Below are 20,553 nucleotides of genomic sequence, written 5' to 3' on the forward strand. Positions count from 1 at the left end.
ATGCAGTTTTTTGTTGTAGTGCAATTTGTATGAGTTGGTGTGGTTTGGTTAGTTTTTTCATTATTTGCTCATTATTTTTTGTTTAGTTTGCCTACCATTGTTTCTTTGTGTCCATTTTAATGCTATTTGTTTTATAATAGCTAGCTCTTTCTCATAATCAGAAGTGTTTAGGGGCTCCAGTACAGCCTGTTTAATAAGTATCTGATTTCTGCTTGTTTGTGGTTCTGTGGGTGGTTTGAAGTTGCATTTAAGATAATGTCACTTGTGGGTCTTCTGTATGTGTGAAATGTGTGTTTATTATTGTCTTTTCTTGTGGTTATCTCCAGGAAGTTGAGTGAGTTTTCTTGTTCTTCTTCTATAGTGAACTTTATGTATTTGTGTAAGTATTCATGTCTTTGTGTATTTGCTGTATACTGTTTCTACGTCCATCTACCATGCATATAATGTAATCCATGTGCCTGTACCAATAGATGGCGTTGTAGCTTCTCTTTGTTATAATGTCTTCAAATATTAAGTTTTCCATACCATTCATGAAAATGTTAGCTAATGCTCCTGAAATAGGTGAACCCATGCACAGACCTTCTTCTTGTATGTAGTATTCTTGATTGAATTCAAAATAATTTTGGTATATTATTAACTGTAATAATTTTTTTGCTTTATCTGTGTGTTCATGAGGTAACTGGTTGTGTGTTTTCAGGTTTTCTTCAACTGTTTTTATGGGTTCATTAACGGGGATGCAACTGTACATACTTTCTACATCAAAGGAGAGCAATGTTTCTGTGCCAGTGATTTTAGTGTCTATTATACGTTCTACCAGTTGAGAGGTATTTCTGATTGTTCTATCATTTTCTCGTTTATAATAGTGGGTGAGCTGTAACTGCACTTTTTTTGCTAGTAGGTATGTAGGAGCTGCTCTGAAATTTACTATTGGATGGACTGGATAATTTTCTTTATGGACCATTGGTTGACATCTCATGTTGGGGGCTTGAGGGTCTTTTTCTACAAAAAAAACGATGCCTATTGTCATTAACAAACGAAAAGTAGGGTAAATCAGAATGTCAGTTATATTTGTTGCAGGATTCTAGAGTGAGTCGTTTACGAGATAACGTATTTCGAAAAATTTCTGCGCAGACACTTATTGTGCCATTGAAACTGCATAGTTGTTAGGTATGACGTTGTTAGATTTGCTTACAGCGTGCTTCTGTGTTCCTTGAGTGCACTGCAGCTTGTTAGTCACCTAGTGTTTGACAGTCAAAGGAGTATGTTGTGAGTGCAAGATGGGATTTATCAATATAAAAAAGGCCGACATGCTCATTGTGTGTGTAGCATGTAGGAAGAAAGCAGTTCATTCTTGAAAAATGTATGCTGCAAGATATCCCAAATGATGTCAACCATCCCGGCACTTATTTAGCAAACTCTTCAACCAATTACGTGCAAGTGGTAGTGTAAGACCTAGACAGCGTAACAGAAGGAAACAAGTGATGACAGAAGAGGGGGGGGGGGAGTTAATGTTATTTTTGCTGTTGCATTTGATCCTCATGTTAGCTCCACGCAATCGAATGAGGAAGTCTCATGCCACTTCCTCATGCGATTGTGTGGAGCTTATGTGAGGATCAAATGCAACAGCAAAAATAACATTAACTCCCCCCCCCCTCTTCAGGCAAGTGTCCTACACATTCTCCATCAACATAGGTTCTGTCCCTATCGCATATCTCTCCATCAAGAGCTGCATGGAAACGATTATGAGAATTGTGTTAACTTTTTTAATGGGTATTAAGATAGGATACTCCAGATTTATCACGTATTTTGTTTAGTGATGAAACCACGTTTACCAATTATGGCCTGGTAAACTGGCGAAATATTTTACATGTGTCACTGTCAGAACTTTTCAAAACACAATATCTCTTTAAGGACTCGCAGTAGAATCCTGCAACAAACATTAAGGACATTTTAATTTGCTCTATTTTAAGTTCGTTAACGTCAACAGGATTGGTCTGTTGACAATCCCCATTGACTTCACCAGGTGGAACGTCAGCTCCGTTGGAGTGTAAACGTGTGGTGTGGGATAGTGAATCAACAACTCGTATGCCCATTTTTCATAGACAATACACTGAACACGCACGAGTATCACAGCCTCCTAACACACTTTCTTCCAACAGAAGATGTCCCTCTGCAAACTGGGAGGAATCTGTGGTACGAACGTGATGATCTGTCTAGCCCGTAGTGGAAGATGTACTATAGCATATCTTCACAAATTGTTTCCAAATCGTTGGATTGGACATGGAAGACCTGTCCCTTGGTCAGTCTGTTCCCCAGATTTGACGCCTGTAGACTTTTTTTTCTCTGGGGAAGGCGGAAAGACACTTTCTACAAGGACGTAACACTTACACCCTATGTTATGTAACGATGTATTACTGCTGCCTACTTAGGCATCTCTGTTGAAACGTTAGCACATATGCAGCAGCCATTCCATATCACACTGGAAGCTTCCATTGCCGCTCCCAGTGGTCATTTTGAACATAACCTGTGATGGTCAGTTGTCACGTTACTGATCATAATCCACATAACTAGTGTATGCACTTGTCTTGCTCTTTAGTGTGTGCTGCCACAGGTATTGTACAAGTGTAGATGTGGGAAACTTTCAAAGTATGATCTCTCGTAAACGACCCGCACTAGAATCCTGCAACAAATACTACTGACATTCTAATTTACCCTACTTTTTGTTTGTTAATATAAATAGGCATCGTTCCACGTAAGAAGTATATGTTTGCACAAAGAATACACTTTGTAAGTGTTACTACAACCTGTTGATTGGCTAACAACGTGACCCTTGGACTACCTGTCCATTCTGTGAAAACAGCATATCGATAGTACTTTCCATTTTTTTCAATATTTACGGTGTAAGACGCAAGGTTTAGGTTATTCACCCTGCGTCTCTTCCCTATATTTAACAAGGAGCTATACAGGTTGATCCAGAAGTTATGCAACCCTAAATTCAAATAAATTCAAATCTTTATTAACTATACATGAAATCGTTGATTTATTAGGCACCCTTGTGTTAGGAAAAGGCATCCTAAAGTCTTTCTGACGTTTTAAGAAAAACTGCGATTTGAAGTAACTTCAAAGAATGAATACACGTTCAGCCTTGGAGAAACACAGACACAGCTAAAACTGGAATCAAAAGGAAGGGAAACTGTTTGATTATCATGTGATAAGCATCTCCTATCAGGTCATTTGTTGCCAACACAAACATCCCCACCTGTGAGGAACTCAGATTCCAACCATACTGTCTTTTTAAATTTACGGTTACATAACATCTCGCTCACCTTGTATTAAAAGATGCAAATTTTGATTACTCTTGCTGCATAAATACAAAATATCCTGTAACCCCGCTTTGTATACATATTTTTCAATATTTTCCCAATATTTTTCCTATACACATCATATTTTCTATTTTTCCCATGGTTGCATCCATATTCAATAAGTAAATGTAAAAAAAATTACATATCCTACTAAGTTTCTATAGCTTCCAACATACAATGCCAACTACCAAAGCCAATCCTTAAATATACACTAAAACACACACACACACACACACACACAAACAAACACACTCACACACACACACACACACACACACACACACACACACACACACACCACACACACACACATACCACACATTCATACAAGCAAGTGGACTGCTGTCTTCAGATATCTTAAATACAGCTTTATGCTGACTGATTCTTAGAAAAATAATGTCACTCCATGACCTTCTAGCAATGATATCCATTTGTACTTTCTTATTGTTAGTACCAAGATTTATGCAATGGCTAATTTGAGTGTTACATAAAATATGACTTTTACACATCTTCAATGCAGTAACAGGGTCAATATAAATAAGTGTTGCAAAATGATTCATGGTAATAATACCCTAAGAATTAAATGTATCTTAGTGCAGTGTGTATTTAAGTGGTTTGTGAGACCTGTACGAGCAGAACTCGTAGAACAGAAGTTTAACATATCTCTTTCTTCTGAATGTTTAGTATATGTTCTTGTTTTATGACATGTTCTACATCTTTGATGATTTCCTTACTACACACCTACAGAAGAACATGTAAATCTAGTCTACTCATTGTTGTTTGTCATGTAGCTAACAAGAGGTTTCACTCCTTGCATTCTGATACTCAGACAATTTGTGGAAGAGGTAGCTAATAAGGCAACTGATGATAGAACTGGAAAATTTTTAATTTTACATTTAATGTCAATTCCTAAAGATATTTGGTATTTCTTTTTAGTTTCGTAATGGGTTTCTGTAAACTGCACATTGTCTGAAATTGAATTGCATTACTAATCACAAATAACATTTTAGATAAATGCTTTGGAAAGTGATTGTAGGAATTCAATTATCTTAAAGAGGCTTCTGCAACATGCACAGCTATCTACTTAAAACAGTATACACATTGTTCATCTTAGTGGAATAAATATTGTATTTATTTTAGCTGTGAGAGTTATAAAGATGATTCCATAGGTTAACGGAGAAGAAAAAAAATTAAAATAAGATACAACTACTGTCTTCAGCCCAACACAATGATATAGTATCTCTTTGCTTGCTGAGTACTACGCAGGTTAGAAAATCTATCATAGTCACGGCAAATGGTGTAATCCTGATGAACACAGATAAGTTAAAATATCATTATAATACAGTAAGGAGTTAATTTCTCACATATTATGGTATGTAATCCATTTGCAGTAACTGTGAGCTCTCTTATTGGTGGCATGAATAATTTCAGAAATAATCTAAAACTTGAACAATCAGTTGACTTTGCACATTTTTATATTGAGTGGAAATATTAAATATTTTAAATCATGTTAATACATTACCTATACATTTGTATTTCATTAAATACATAAATGTTTATGTACAGATTCGATTTTAAGTATTAAACTATGAACTAATATTGTTCACATTAATATATTATCTGGTGACTTGTATGTCATAAAACATTTGAATGTTTATTTATAAATAAAATTTTAAGCTTTATATTGCAAAACACTTAGCTGCAACCTTTATTCTAAACATCTAATTCATACTGCATTCTAGCATTAAACTCAAATCAAGGAACTATGGAAAATGTGCTAAAGTGAAATCACCATCTTGGCAAGGATTATGATTTGGTGTGACTAATAGAAATTACTAGTAAGAACAAAAATCTATTTTTATAATAACCCCAGCAGATCAAGTCTCTGTGGAGTAATAAAATCGAGGTATTGCAAATAAGATCTATAGATTTCAAATTATACCGGGTGAGTTTTTACACACATGGAACAAGAAAGGTCTAATGAACTTATGTTCGGAAATTCATAATTTCCATGCTAGAGACCATTTATTCAACTATACTCTGTTAAAGAGACTGCAGTTTAATACGCACTGTGCCAAACATCCACAGTTACAGTATGCATGGTTTCCTCCTAGAGGGTGGTACTGTTCCTCATACGTGATGTTCTGGCGCCTTCTCCAGTCATAGTAACTGGTAATGTTATGTCCGATTCACTTCTCTTGCTGACTCACCCCATAGTGGATGTGATACAGCGTTATAAAAAATGGTTCCGTAGTCGACTTGAGAGCTTTTCGACACGGAGTTTACTTACAAAAAGGCAAAGGGCAACGGGCGGCTGGCAGCAAGGTTGTATCAGGAGACTTGTGGTCGCCAACAACAGTCACAGCATTCAATGTTTGCACAGTGTTTCACCATTTGTCTGAGACAGGATCGTTTCAGGAAGTAGGAAATCATGAAGGACATACCCGATATGTTTGAAAACTGACTTGGGGATAATGTGGTTAACACTGTGGAAAGCGACCGCCGTGTCTGTACCAGGCTGTTGGTACGCCAGTACAGGGTGAGCCAGACGACCGAATGGAACATTCTCCATGAGATTTATTACTACTCTTACCACTTACAGTGTGTGCAGGGCTTACTAGCGACAGACATTCAACATTGGGAGCAGTTTTGTCACTGGTTTCACCAACAGGCAACCACAGTTCCGGGATTTGTGCCATCCATCCTATTCACAGATGAGGTCACCTTTGCGCAAAGTGATACATTCAGCTTTCAAAAGTCATGCGTGGGTAGTGTGCAGAGCCACCATGGTGTGGTGACAACGAATCATCAGCATTGAGCAGGGGTAATTGGCGGCCGTATTTTGGGCCCAGTCTTAGTTCCATGTCGCCTAACAGCCCGGAAACTATAGTCGTTTCTTGCAGGTGAGTTTGCCTCCCCTGCTGGAAGAAGTGCAATTGATGATCCGAAAGTTATGTGGCTGCTACATGGTGGTGCTCCAGTCCACTTCACTGTTAACATCCGGATGCATCTCAGTTGTGTCTTCCCTGGTCGATGGATTGGACGACATCGCTGCCAGAACTTCTGGGTGGTTCAAAAGTTTGTGTTTGAACACAAATATCTTTTTTTCCCAAATGGGTGCAGCCATACTATCCTTGTCCGCCCTGATAGCGTGACGGATTGCCGTTCTATGGGCCCGGGTTCGATTCCCTGCTGGGTCGGGGATTTTCTCCTCTCAGGGATTGGATGTTGTGTTGCCTTCCATCCAGCGCGCAGGTCGCCCAATGTGGCGTCGAATGTAATAAGACCTGCACCAAGGTGGCCAGACCTGCCCCGTAAGGGGCCTCCCAGCCAATGATGCCAAACACTCATTTCCATTTTCCATGACTATCCTTGAAGAAACGGAGATACATTCACATGCACACAATAGTCTTCTAAATTTACTTTAAGAACAAACCGACCTCAAGCACAGAGAACACACTGAAAACTTTATTGATATTATAAAGCAACTAAAGAGATAAAATAAACAAACCATAGATACTCACACACATCCATAGTAACAGCAGAAACACCATACAACGAAGGTATGCCATCCAGAAAACATCACAGATCATATACTATTACAAAATTGTTATGTAAAAATAAGAAATTAAAATAAAATATAATAATCTTAGCACAAACCAGACAATATTTCAGTTATAAACATAATCAGAACCAAACCTAAGAAAACAATCAAAACATTAACGTATTTCCACACATCGCCTATTTCTAGTGGTAACTATGTAGACATGTAATATCACTGCTCCACTGTCATCCATGCTGTCAAGAGAGAAAATAGAGCACAAAAACTGACAAATCTATATCTAGCAATCATATGTAACAGTAATTCTATAAGGAACGTCCAAACAAAGTCTAAATACAAATTCCAACAAATTGGCAGTATCTAAAGATAAAAACACCAATCGAATGTATAATACCATTACGATCATAGTCACTGTTTTCAATATCAAGACTATCACCTATTAACGTATTTACCGAATACCTGATGATGGCAATGGGACGAAATGAGCTGTCTGTGATTTGCGCAATAAAACTCGCATAAAGAGTAGTATAACTGATATTTCATTATAATAAAAACAGTTTCGTTTTATGACCACCTACTCACTTCATCATCATCTGCTTACACACACACACACACACACACACACACACACACACACACACATACTCACTCACTGTTTCCTGAAGGTTAGTGTTAATGTTTTCTGGTTTGTTCCCTTTGTACTTGTTTACTGTTTAACATTTTCAGTTACGTTACCACTGTACTCTTAAGGATGACATTTACTCTGTATTTTCCCCTCACTCTTGAAGTGTAACAAATTTTTCAAGGTGTTCACACATATTGTACCCTCTTTGACGTGATAGTCATTTCAAGTTTGATGAGGGATTCGTAAGTCGAAAATCGGTCAGCAGAATATACTAACACTGTATATCATTTAGGATATTGGAATTTTCGTGTATGATCAGATGAAATCTTATTGACGTGTTTGCTAGGGAATGCTACAGAAACAGATCCTTGTTCACTGTAAATAATGGCCTCCAAATGTAGGACACTCGAATGATATCACAGAAGAAGTCTAAAAGACTTTTTTCGCTGTTTCTGCACTGTGATTTTCTTTGACTTTATGTCCTCTGGTATTCGTTATAAGTTTGCCTATATATTCATCATGTAACCTATCTTCACGATGCTTACCCCATGTTTCGTGTGTATATTTACGTTCTTCCCATGATAACTAATTGTAGCAATGTGACAGGTTTTATTTTGTTTTGTTATACGTTTGATGATAATTTTGCAGATTCTTTTGGTTTATTAATATATTGGTCAGCACAGTTATCAACACGTTTTCATGCAAACTTACTTACGTTGTCCCGATATGTGAATGAAATACGCAGTATAATTGTTCTGTAATAGTATTTAAATAGTTGTGCCACTGACGAATGATTCAGAATATTATTTAAATGCATCACAATGAGCTTCTTCAAGATACAATCTATGGCTAATTAACTGAAGTTGTTAATCTATTTTGTCTGTTTAAAACAAACAGTAACAGATTAATTCCAATTTGTATTCTGCACACTCTATTTATTGATACAATCTATTCGTTTGCAAGATATAGATTTGTCATTTTTTGTGCTCTATTTTCTCTCTTGACAGCATGGATGACAGTGGATCAGTGATATTACATGTCTACATAGTTACCACTAGAAGTAGGTGATGTGTGGAAATACGTTAATGTTTTGATTGTTTTCTTAAGTTTGGTTCTGATTATGTTTTTAACTGAAATATTGTCTGGTTTGTGTTAAGATTATTATATTTTATTTTAATTTCTTATTTTTACGTAACAATTTTGTAATAGTATATGATCTGTGATGTTTTCTGGATGGCATACCTTCGTTGTATGGTGTTTCTGCTGTTACTATGGATGTGTGTGAGTATCTATGGTTTGTTTATTTTATCTCTTTAGTTGCTTTATAATATCAATAAAGTTTTCAGGGTGTTCTCTGAGTGTTTGGCATCATTGGCCGGGAGGTCCCTTGCGGGGGCAGGTCTGGCTGCCTTAGTGCAGGTCTTATTAGATTCGACGCCACATTGGGCGACCTGCGCACTGGATGGAAGGCAACACAACATCCAATCCCTGAGAGGAGAAAATCCCCGACCCAGCCGGGAATCGAACACAGGCCCATAGGACGGCAATCCGTCACACTATCAGGGCGGACAAGGATAGTATGGCTGCACCCATTTGCGAAAATTTTTACAGGTGGAAAAGAAATTCCAGTAGTCATTGGTCCCAGTTCCAGTACAGTATCTACTATTGTAGAAGTGTGCATTTAAATTATCAAAGAATTAGTGTGCTTTTTTATATGTCTATGCGAGATAAATAAGCAGAGACAGCGTTGTTACATTTCAAAAACTTTATTTTTCTTAAACATAGGCTATGCAAAGTTTTTAATCATAGCAGAGGTGGTCATCATCCTTGTCGAAGGCAACAACCATGTCGTTACACCTGGAACAAGGAACAAAGAAACATTCATGGATAAAAGTATCATTTCTAGGCACAAGTGTTGAAAATATAAATAAAGTGGAATTTAGTCCTGAATGTTCCATGTGTAATTCAACCTTAAAAATAAGGAGCCATTTTTACCATTGCATGAAGGAATTCGAAAATGAAGCAATCTCCTTCGACAATGCACTCATGATCGTATCTTTGGCTTGACATTTATGAATACTCATACATGTGTACCGTTGCAAACATTACTTCTAGTCAAAGACTGTGAACACTTATGGACTGAACATACTGCCTCCAAAAGTGACGTGGTAGCTGTGGTCTGTCCATAAGTGCACGGCAGATTTTGAACTACTGCAGATAGACATCGTTCAGAAGCTCTGTGAATTTTGTACATCCTTCTCATAGTCAACAATTTTCATTAGATGTCTGTAATGAACTAGGCTTAAAAGCTTTGGAGAGAGAAATGCAAGGTCACTTAGCTTGTTTTCGATTAGTGTCACAGCTCAGATGTAGTTTCTTTTTGTTATTTGTTATTAAAGGAAGACCAATCGCTACATTTCAGCTCTGCACTGCGCTCGTCAGTACAGCCGAATCTCTAGTTTAATAAATTGTGCACAGGTGGCATTGCCAAATAGCTTCCTAACTCGCCAAAGTGAGCGTCCTCGAAAAACATCGAATTCTGAACTATGAAATGCAGCAAATTAATGATTTATCACACACTGAAATATTTTTAAGGACGGAAGTCTTACATTTTTATCTGCTGCTATCTGTCTTTTTTTTTTTTTTTTTTTTTTTTAGTATTTCGCTTGGGTTTATTGAAGTCTATTACAACCGTTTGGTACAAATACTAAATCATGTATACAGAGAAATCGTAGTATAAATAATTTCAACAATGAATTTAGATTATTTTAGAATTCCCACATAGTCTGACTATTTGTAGCCAAGGAATCTTGTCATACCAACTATAGAGGAAATAGAGTATAAACAGTTGACCAGGTGAGAGTACGACTCGCGTTCTGTGGGTTCTGTAGAAAGTTAATTATGTACATAGTCAGTTCACTCACCCAGGAAATCAATAATCTCGACGATTTTTGCCTGTTACGAACACCAATACTGGCAAGATATCGGTCCCTAAAGTTCGAAGACTTTCCAGACTGTTTTAATTTTAAGTTTGTAGTCTAACAACACTTTTTTCGGTTTATATAATTACAAATTAACATTCTCTCGATTTTTTCGCTTTACTTATCCTGCTTCTTACCAACTTTCGTGATTCTAGGTCAGCGGCAAGAACCCTGCAGGTTTTGGTAAGTGAGTTTGCGACCATCAAAATGTGCTACATAGATCGCCGTATCTTTTGACTGCTTTGACCTAGAAGCTTACATTTATTAGATCACCAAGGAAATATAGACCTTAGTATTTGACATGAATTTCAACTTCATACGTCAACCCTTTCCCGAGTAAAAGGGGTCTTAATAGACAGACCGGTGGATAGACACAGTGTCGGAAAACAAACGACAAACTATTTTTGTGCAATATTTGTTTTTATGGTTTTAGGGCGCACAACTACAGTGGTCATTAGCGCCCAGACTAAGTTATGAATGCACTGCGAGGCACAAGGTTAAAACAGCAACTAAAAAGGACAACACTATAAAAGGCACATTAACAGGCAAGGGAGTAAAAGAAAACAGCATAATCAAATGTCCTTAGACAGGTTTGTCAAGTGGATAAAACGAAGAACGCGAGCAGCTGCTCCTGGGTCATCCGCTAAAATTTCATCCAGAGTACATGGCAGGCCAAGATCAATTCGCAGTGTATTAAAATTCGGACAGGACGTTAAAATGTGGCGTACCGTCAGCAATTGCCCACATGGGCAGAACGGTGCCGGCGCAGCCGTCAGCAGATGGCGGTGGCTGAACCGGCTGTGTCCAATCCGTAACCGGGCCAAAACAACCTCCTCCCTCCGAGAAGGGCGTGAAGAGGTCGTCCGAGCCGTGGGGAGAGGTTTCAAGGCCCGAAGCTTGTTTTCAGTAAGTGTAGACCAATCGGCATGCCACAGCGGTAAAATGCGCTGACAAATGACCCTGCTAAAATCAGATGAAGGCACACAACAAGAAGCTGTCCGAGGCTGGAGGACCGCAGCCTTGGCCGCGGCATCTGCAGCTTCGTTCCCAGGGATACCGACATGGCAAGGAACCCACATAAAGGTAACCGGAGAACCGTCGTACGCCAGCTGCTGAAGAGAGCGTTGGATCCGGTGCACGAAAGGGTGGACCGGATACGGAACACTCAGGGAATCAGAGCAGATGACATAAGCAGAATGTCTGTGGGGGCGGATGTAAAGAACAGCCTGATAGAGGGCAAATAGCTCAGCTGTGAAGACCGAACAATGGCCATGGAGCCGATATTTGAAACTGTGTGCCCCGACAATAAAAAGAACACCCGACACCGTCTTTGGTCTTAGAGCCATCTGTATAAATGAAGATCGTATTAATGAACATCGAACGAAGTTCGACAAACCTAGAGCGGTATACCGAAGCTGGGATAACCTCCTATGGGAGCGAGCTGAGGTCAAGGTGAACGTGAACCTGAGCTTGGAGCCAAGGTGGCGTTTGGCTCTCGCTCACTCTAAAGGTTGCAGGGAGTGGAAAATCAAGTTGCTGAAGGAGGCGACGAAAGCGAACTCCAGGAGGTAGCAGGGCAGATACATACAACCCGTATTGACGGTCGAGAGAGTCGTCAAAAAAGGAACGATAAGGCGGGTGGTCGGGCGTTGACAATAGCCGACAGGCATACCGACAAAGCAGTATATCGCGCCGGTAGGTTAGTGGCAATTCACCGGCTTTAGCATGAAGACTCTCGACGGGACTACTATAGAACGCTTCAATCGCAAGACGTAACCCCCGATGTTGTATAGAGTTGAGGCGGCGTAAGATGGACGGCCGTGCAGAGGAGTATACAAAGCCCCCATAATCCAGCTTTGAGCGGACGATCGACCGATACAGGCGAAGTAGGACGGTTCGATCCGCTCCCCAAGACGTACCGCTGAGAACACGGAGGACATTTAGGGAGCGGGTACAACGGGTAGCCAAATATGACACATGTGGAGACCAGCTAAGTTTTCTGTCAAATGTAAGACCTAAGAATTTTGTTGTCTCCACGAATGGGAGAGCAACGGGACCGAGATGTAAGGACGGTGGGAGAGACTCTTTGTAGCGCCAGGAGTTAAAACAGACCGTCTTCTCGGCAGAAAAACGGAAGCCATTGGCGACACTCCAGGAGTAAAGACGGTCAAGACAAGGCTGAAGACAGCGCTCCAGGAAACAGGTACGTTGCTCTCTGCAGTAGATGGTAAAATCGTCCACAAAAAGGGAGCCTGATACATCAGCTGGGAGGCAATCCATTATTGGATTGATCGCTATGGCGAAGAGAGCGCCGCTCAAAACTGAGCCCCGTGGCACCCCATTCTCCTGGCGAAAGGCGTCGGACAGGACAGAACCCACACGTACCCTGAATTTTCGATCCATTAAAAATGCACGAATAAAAAGAGGGAGGCGACCGCGAAGGCCCCATGTATGCATGGTGCGGAGAATGCCCGCCCTCCAACAGGTGTCGTAAGCATTCTCCAAATCAAAGAACATAGCCACTGTCTGGCGCTTCCGCAAAAAGTTATTCATAATGAAGGTCGACAAGGTAACCAGATGGCCAACAGCAGAGCGGCGTCTACGAAATCCACATTGTACATTGGTAAGTAGGCATCGAGATTCGAGCAGCCAAACCAAACGAGAGTTAACCATTCGTTCCATCATCTTACAGACACAGCTGGTAAGGGAAATGGGTCGATAACTGGAAGGCAAGTGCTTGTCCTTTCCCGGCTTAAGAACCGGGACAACAATAGATTCGCGCCAGCATGTGGGAACATGACCCTCAGTCCAGATGCGATTATAATACGAAGAAGAAAACCTTTACCCGCAGGAGAAAGGTTCTTCAGGATCTGAATATGAATAGAATCAGGCCCCAGAGCGGAGGTCAGTGACTGGGCAAGTGTACTTTCGAGTTCCCGTATGGTGAATGAGGCATTGTAACTTTCACGATTCGAGGAGCGGAAGTTAGGTGGCCTTGCCTCCTCTGCCAGTTTTCGGGGGAGAAAGGCAGGGTGGTAAAGAGCGGAGCTTGAAACCTCTGCGAAAGATCGGCTGAAGGCACTGGAGACATCCTCAGGGGCCACAAAGACGTCATTCGCGACTGTCAAGCCAGGAACTGGTGAGTGGACCTTAGAGCCAGATAGCCGACGCAGCCTACCCCAGACAACAGAAGAAGGAGTAAAACTGTTGAAGGTGCTTGTGAAAGCACCCCAGCTGGCTTTCTTGCTTTCTTTAATAACACGACGACACTGCGCACGTAATCGTTTATAATTAATACAATTCGCCATCGTAGGGTGGCGTTTAAAGGTGCTTAAAGCACGTCGACGAGCACGTAAAGCGACTCTACATGCTGCGGTCCACCAGGGGACCGGTACGCGACGTGGAGAAGAAGTAGTATGAGGGATGGAATATTCAGCAGCACTGAGAATGACTTCCGTAAGGTGTGCGACCTGGCTATCGCAGCTTGCGAAATTTTGATCCTGAAATGTCGCCCTGGAAGAGAAGAGCCCCCAATCTGCTTTGGAGATGTTCCAACTAGTTCAGCATGGAGATGGGGTATGATGCAGGAGATGGATAACACAAGGGAAGTGGTAATTCGAATACGTATCAGAAAGAGCGTACCACTCAAACCGTCGTACAAGTTGGGTACTACATATAGAGAGGTCTAAATGGGAATAGGTGTGAGTTGTGTCCGAAAGAAAAGTAGGGGCGCCAGTATTGAGGCAGACAAGATTGAGGTGGTTGAAAAGGTCTGCTAACAGGGAGCCTCTCAGGATGCTGGAGAACCCGAAAGAGGATGGTGGGCACTGAGCAATAATTTACATCATGTCTGCCCTGGTAACGGCAGACGACGATGGAGCGTAAACAGTACAAATGGAAAATGTGAAAGTGGGGACAGTAATTCGGACGGAAATTGCCTGCAGATCAGTTTGCAATGTGATGGGATCGTAGTAGATATCATCCCGGACCAGCAACATAACCCCTCCATGAGCCGGAATACCTGGAACAGGGGGTAGGTCAAAACGCACAGAGGTATAGTGTGCCAAGTCAATACGATCGCATGGGCGTAGCTTCGTTTCCTGGAGAGCTACAACGAGCGGACGGTGCAAGCGGAGCAGCAACTTTAAGTCCTCTCGGTTGGAGCGAATGCCGCGAATATTCCAACGAAGAAGTGCCATCGTGAGAAGAAAAAGAAAAAGGGAGAATGAAGAAGGGGTCACCTCAAAGGCCACTGAGGGCCTGGCTTCGAGCGAGCACTGCTGCCCGCTATCAATAGGCGGAGAGTAATCGTCCATTTTTTCAATAGGTTCGTCGGCCACTATGTTAAGATGGTCGGGAGGGGGAGCTTCCTCCGCCGGTGAACGGCCAGATGTTCGGCTACCAGCGGTGCGGCCAGGCGAAACGGATGACGGCCTGGGGCGGCAACCGCTGGGTGGCGCAGGAGAAGAAACGCGCCGTGGCGGAGAAGGAGAACTTTTCTTCCTATGAGCCTTCTTGGAAGGTCGTTTAGTCGAAGTACTGGTCGATGGCTGGGAGTACAGGATACATAAGAAGTCTTCACGGGACGGTTCCTTCTGGAAGGCCCGTGCATCTGACTTCTGGGTATTAGCCTTGGCAGAAGCTGAGGAAGATGCTTGAATGTCTTAGGGGTGACGGGAGGAAGAGGAGACGTCGACCGGGCATTCTTAGCACTGGCCGAACGGACGACCGTAGCGCTAAAGGTCAGATCGTATGTCTGCGTCGATACCTCCCTGGTAGGCCGAGGAGAGGCGAGGACGGTACTGTATTTCCCCGCTGGGAGCAGCGTGGGCTTCCTACTAGCAAAAAGCTTGCGAGCAGCCGAGGTGGACACTTTCTCCTTGACCCGAATTTCCTGTATACAGCGTTCATCCTTGTAGATGGGACAGTCGCGAGAGGACGCTGCATGGTCACCCTGACAGTTCACGCAACGAGGAGACGGAGGTGGACAGTCACCCTCATGGGCGTCCCTGCCACAAGTGACGTATTTAGCCGCATTAGAACAAAACTGGCGGATGTGGTTAAAACGCTGACACTGGTAGCAGCGCGTAGGTGTCGGGACATAGGGGCGAACAGAAATAACCTCATAGCCCGCTTTGATGCGCGACGGCAGCTGAACACTATCAGAGGTCAAGAAAAGTGTCCGGGTCGGTACAAGGTCATTGTCGACCTTTTTCATGATCCTACGGACAGCCGTCACGCCCTGCTCAGCGAGGAAAGACTGAATCTCCTCGTCAGTCAATCCGTCGAGTAATCTAGTAAATACCACACCACGCGACGAATTCGAAGTGCGGTGAGCCTCCACCCGGACAGGGAATGTGTACAGGGAATGTGGCCCGAACGAGTTTTTGTGCCTGAAAGGCGCTCTCAGTTTCCAACAACAAGGTACCGTTACGCATCCTGGTACAAGACTTGACAGGTCCGGCTATGGCATCTACGCCCTTCTGAATAACGAAAGGGTTGACAGATGAAAAATCCTTTCCGTTCTCAGATCTAGAAACTACGAGGAACTTTGGGGCAGGCGGTAGTACTTTCGTGACTGGTGGCTGGTCAAGTTTCCGTTTTTGGGCAGAAATCGAGAGAAAAGAAGAAGAGAAATCCATGATTGCCAGCGTCTCCGATGGCGCGCTCCTTCCTTTTGGGGACCCTCTCAGAGGGCGCTCCCGCCTTAGGTGAATGTTGACACCCCATGTCACACCTCCCGAGAAACGGTCGGAGGGACCAATCGGCATGGTCGGAAGGTGTCAGCTCAGTCAATCACCCCTCCCTGGGCCTGGCCTTTACGAGGGAGTACACACGGGCCCTACTTGTCTACCCAGGGCGGGGAATTACGCTTTACCCCGTCACCGGCTACGCCTGTGAACGCGTGGGTAGGCCTTCAGGCACGCACAGGGAGGAAAGAAGAATAGGAAAAAAAAAGGGAGAGAGGGAGAGAAAGGGCAGACTGTCTCAAACGCCGAGGCGGAGACCATAGGGTGGACAAGAAGGCAAGGAGAAGAAGGCAAGGTAAAAAGTAAGGAGAACAGTGGGAGATGGAGAAGGACAAAGAAAGGAAACAAACAAAGGAAGGAAGAAACCAGAATAAGCGAAAAACCAAAATGACCACAAATATAAGTCGTTGAACCGTCCGTCTCCGGACGCAGGCGCAAACTACCTCCTTGAGGGGGAGGGACTCCTTTTAGTCGCCTCTTGCGACAGGCAGGAATACCTCGGGCCTATTCTTACTCCGGACCCGCAGGGGGCATTTTTGTGCAATATAATAACAAATTCACAATTCTTGGATTTTTCCTTTACTCGTATTGGGAAACCTTGTTTCTTTCCAAATTTCATGGTTCAAGGCCAAATGTAACTAGCTATAAGTTTTGCTGAGTGCGTTTTCGAATATCAAAATATGACATAAACGGCCATATCTTTTGCTTTTATTGACTTAGAAGCTTCAATGTTTCATATTGCCAAGGGGCCATAGTTTTCAGTCTTTGATACAAATTTCAACTTAATATGTCTTACTGTTCCTGAGAATGATGGATAGACAGAGCGATATAGAAAATGCAATATTTTTTCGTGTAGTGTAATAGAGAACTAACACTTTTCGGATTTTTTCCTTTATTTGTGCTGCGAAACCTTGCTTCTTGCCAAATTTCATGATTCTGGGTCAACGGGAAGTACCCTACAGGTTTTGATGAGTAAGTTTGCTAGTCTCAAAATATGTAACATAAATGACCGTATCTTTTGATTGTACTGACTTGGAAACTTAGATTTTTTTACAACACAAAGGGCCCATACACTTTAGTACGTGCATAAATTTCTACGTGATACATTGATCCGTTTCTGAGAAAAAAAATTGTTTTTAACACTCGGACAGACAGCAGCCACACAGACGAACAACAAAGTGGTCCCATAAGGGTTCCTTTTTAACCGATTGAGGTATGGAATCGTAAAAGTAGAACTCAACAGTGATTGGAGATGAGAGTGGTCATGCAAGCACAGACAGAACATTGAATTACAAATACAGACTACAGTCTCGTAGAAAAAAAGGACTTTGTGTATTTGCGTATCTTCATGGCACAATAAAATAGGAGCCCTTGTTGTAAGTGCCACTCTCAATTTCACAAAGATTTGCAGTAAACGGTTTTGCTATGCTTCGAAGAAACTTCAGGATAACATCAAGTGATTTACACTCCTTTCTTCGGGCAGTCCTAAACAGGTTCTCTTCGGTGCCTATCCGATGTAGGTGGGAACGAGTTGAACTGTAGTTTGTGAGCATCAATCTTCGTTCGTTTTACTGGAAATGATTTACTAATCATGATGTCTAAAGTAAGCGAGTACAGCAAAATTTAAAACAATTATCTGGTCTCTAAGTCAAATCAAATTTCGGATGAATGCAAGTCCTATCTACTATAGGACTGTGACCAGTAAATCTTTGTGGTGTTCAAACCAACCTTCGGATTGAGTACAGTGTTTTCTTACGTCACAGTGAAAACATCGTACTGGTATCGGTGACATAGGTACCAATACTTCGGATTCCTATTGGGGCTACTTCAAAAAACAAACACAATGACTTGGAGATCTGTGTAATCGCGTGGTAATGATCCAGAATGGCGTACGTAAATATTATCTGCACATGAAAACTGCCCGACATATGTGTACATTCAACAGATCGACTAGATTAAACTCCCACATTAACTAATTTACCGTATCCAGCACTTGTCTCACAACTATAGTCTTACAGTGACAAAAATTGCCCCCACGATTTTAGCTCTTGAATGCACTGTGGATAGTATTTCCAACAAACAGAGCGGCTGTGGAAGTCACGCGACAATTCCGGTTTAATACTGGCGCGCTGTGATTATTAGACATAATCCTATAATAGGAATTCTCTTGCATTCCTCCAAAATTTGAACTGACTTGCAGAACACACACACAGATTATATATATATATATATATATATATATATATATATATATTGTAGTACGGGCTAATTCCTTGGCCTCATTTTGCCTGTAACGTCTCTTGGCAGCCCTAAGCAATTTCAGCTCTGTTTATTTAGCTCCCCCTTTACGTACATGGCTGTACGCTATACTAACTCCTGAGGTATTCCTGTTCGATGTCACTGGCAATAGGATATGATTTACAGCATCGCCGTTTGATACGTGGATGACTTCGTTTTATCGGAACATTCCTCTCAACTCTCATCCTTCCTTCGAGGACGTATACCTTCCTTATAACCCTTTCCAAGCTTTCACTGTAAGCCGATTCAGTGACGTAAGAAAAGACTGCACTCTACTCGAAGGTTGGTTTTGACATCGTAGTGATTACTAGACATAAGCCTATAGTAGCAATGCTCTTGCCTTCCTCCGAAATTTGAACTGACTTACAGATCAGATAGTTACGCCAAATTTTTGTGTATTTGCTTATTCTAGACATCACGCTATAGGTCTTGCAGTACGGGTTAATTCCTTGCCCTCATCTTGCCTGGAACGTCTCTTAGCAGCCCTAAGCAATTTCAGCTCTATTCACTTAGCTCCCCCTTTACGTACATGGCTGTACGCTATACTAACTCCTGAGGTATTCCTGTTCGATGTCACTGGCAATAGGATATGATTTACAGCATCGCCGCTTGATACGTGGATGACTTCGTTTTATCGGAACATTCCTCTCAACTCTCATCCTTCCTTCGAGGACGTATACCTTCCTTATAACCCTTTCCAAGCTTTCACTGTAAGCCGATTCAGTGACGTAAGAAAAGACTGCACTCTACTCGAAGGTTGGTTTTGACATCATAGTGATTACTAGACATAAGCCTATAGTAGCAATGCTCTTGCCTTCCTCCGAAATTTGAACTGACTTACAGATCAGATAGTTACGCCAAATTTTTGTGTATTTGCTTATTCTAGACATCACGCTATAGGTCTTGCAGTACGGGTTAATTCCTTGCCCTCATCTTGCCTGGAACGTCTCTTGGCAGCCCTAAGCAATTTCAGCTCTATTTACTTAGCTCCCCCTTTACGTACATGGCTGTACGCTATACTAACTCCTGAGGTATTCCTGTTCGATGTCACTGGCAATAGGATATGATTTACAGCATCGCCGCTTGATACGTGGATGACTTCGTTTTATCGGAACATTCCTCTCAACTCTCATCCTTCCTTCGAGGACGTATACCTTCCTTATAACCCTTTCCAAGCTTTCACTGTAAGCCGATTCAGTGACGTAAGAAAAGACTGCACTCTACTCGAAGGTTGGTTTTGACATCATAGTGATTACTAGACATAAGCCTATAGTAGCAATGCTCTTGCCTTCCTCCGAAATTTGAACTGACTTACAGATCAGATAGTTACGCCAAATTTTTGTGTATTTGCTTATTCTAGACATCACGCTATAGGTCTTGCAGTACGGGTTAATTCCTTGCCCTCATCTTGCCTGGAACGTCTCTTGGCAGCCCTAAGCAATTTCAGCTCTATTTACTTAGCTCCCCCTTTACGTACATGGCCGTCTTTCATTCGCCTATCTCGAGCCGGGTTGTGTCATTGTTTCGTTTCTTTAGAATTCTTTTTTATAGACTGTCAAGAAATGTCTACAGTGTGACAAAAGCTGATGAGTTAGAGCGATGCTTACCCATTTCTGCGTGCAGTGCCAACAGCTCACTTGGTACCTGACGAATCTTTGCTGCCACACGGACACTTCGTACAATTGCAGGAAGAGCTGCATTTACAGTTGGCTGTACAAGCTGAAACACAAACAAAGAATCTGCGTGTAGTTGTGCAGTTGCTCTATATGTCAGCATACTTGTACTCTGTTTTTAAGTGTTACACATAAAATCCCCCAAATCCCCCCCCCCCCCCCCTTATGAACCATGGACCTTACCGTTGGCGGGGACGCTTGCGTGCTTCAGAGATAACAGACAGCCGTACCGTAGGTGCAACCACAACGTAGGGGTATCTGTTGAGAGGCCAGACAAACGTGTGGTTCCTTTTCAGTAGTTG

General features: G+C 42.0%; 1 protein-coding gene across 1 annotated transcript in view; it reads right to left on the bottom strand.

Moving 5' to 3' along the window:
• Nucleotides 1-9,335: 9,335 nt before the first annotated feature.
• Nucleotides 9,336-20,553, bottom strand: part of LOC124805541 — a 33,459-nt gene continuing 22,241 nt past the window's right edge. Inside the window, exons 3-4 of the mRNA XM_047266109.1 lie at nucleotides 20,186-20,297; nucleotides 9,336-9,406 (exon numbers count right to left, since the gene is read on the bottom strand). Coding sequence (XP_047122065.1) covers nucleotides 9,336-9,406; nucleotides 20,186-20,297 — 183 coding nt within the window. The remainder of the gene's footprint in view (nucleotides 9,407-20,185; nucleotides 20,298-20,553) is intronic.

Source organism: Schistocerca piceifrons, chromosome 7, assembly GCF_021461385.2.
Source record: "Schistocerca piceifrons isolate TAMUIC-IGC-003096 chromosome 7, iqSchPice1.1, whole genome shotgun sequence".
Taxonomy (NCBI): Eukaryota; Metazoa; Arthropoda; class Insecta; order Orthoptera; family Acrididae; genus Schistocerca; species Schistocerca piceifrons.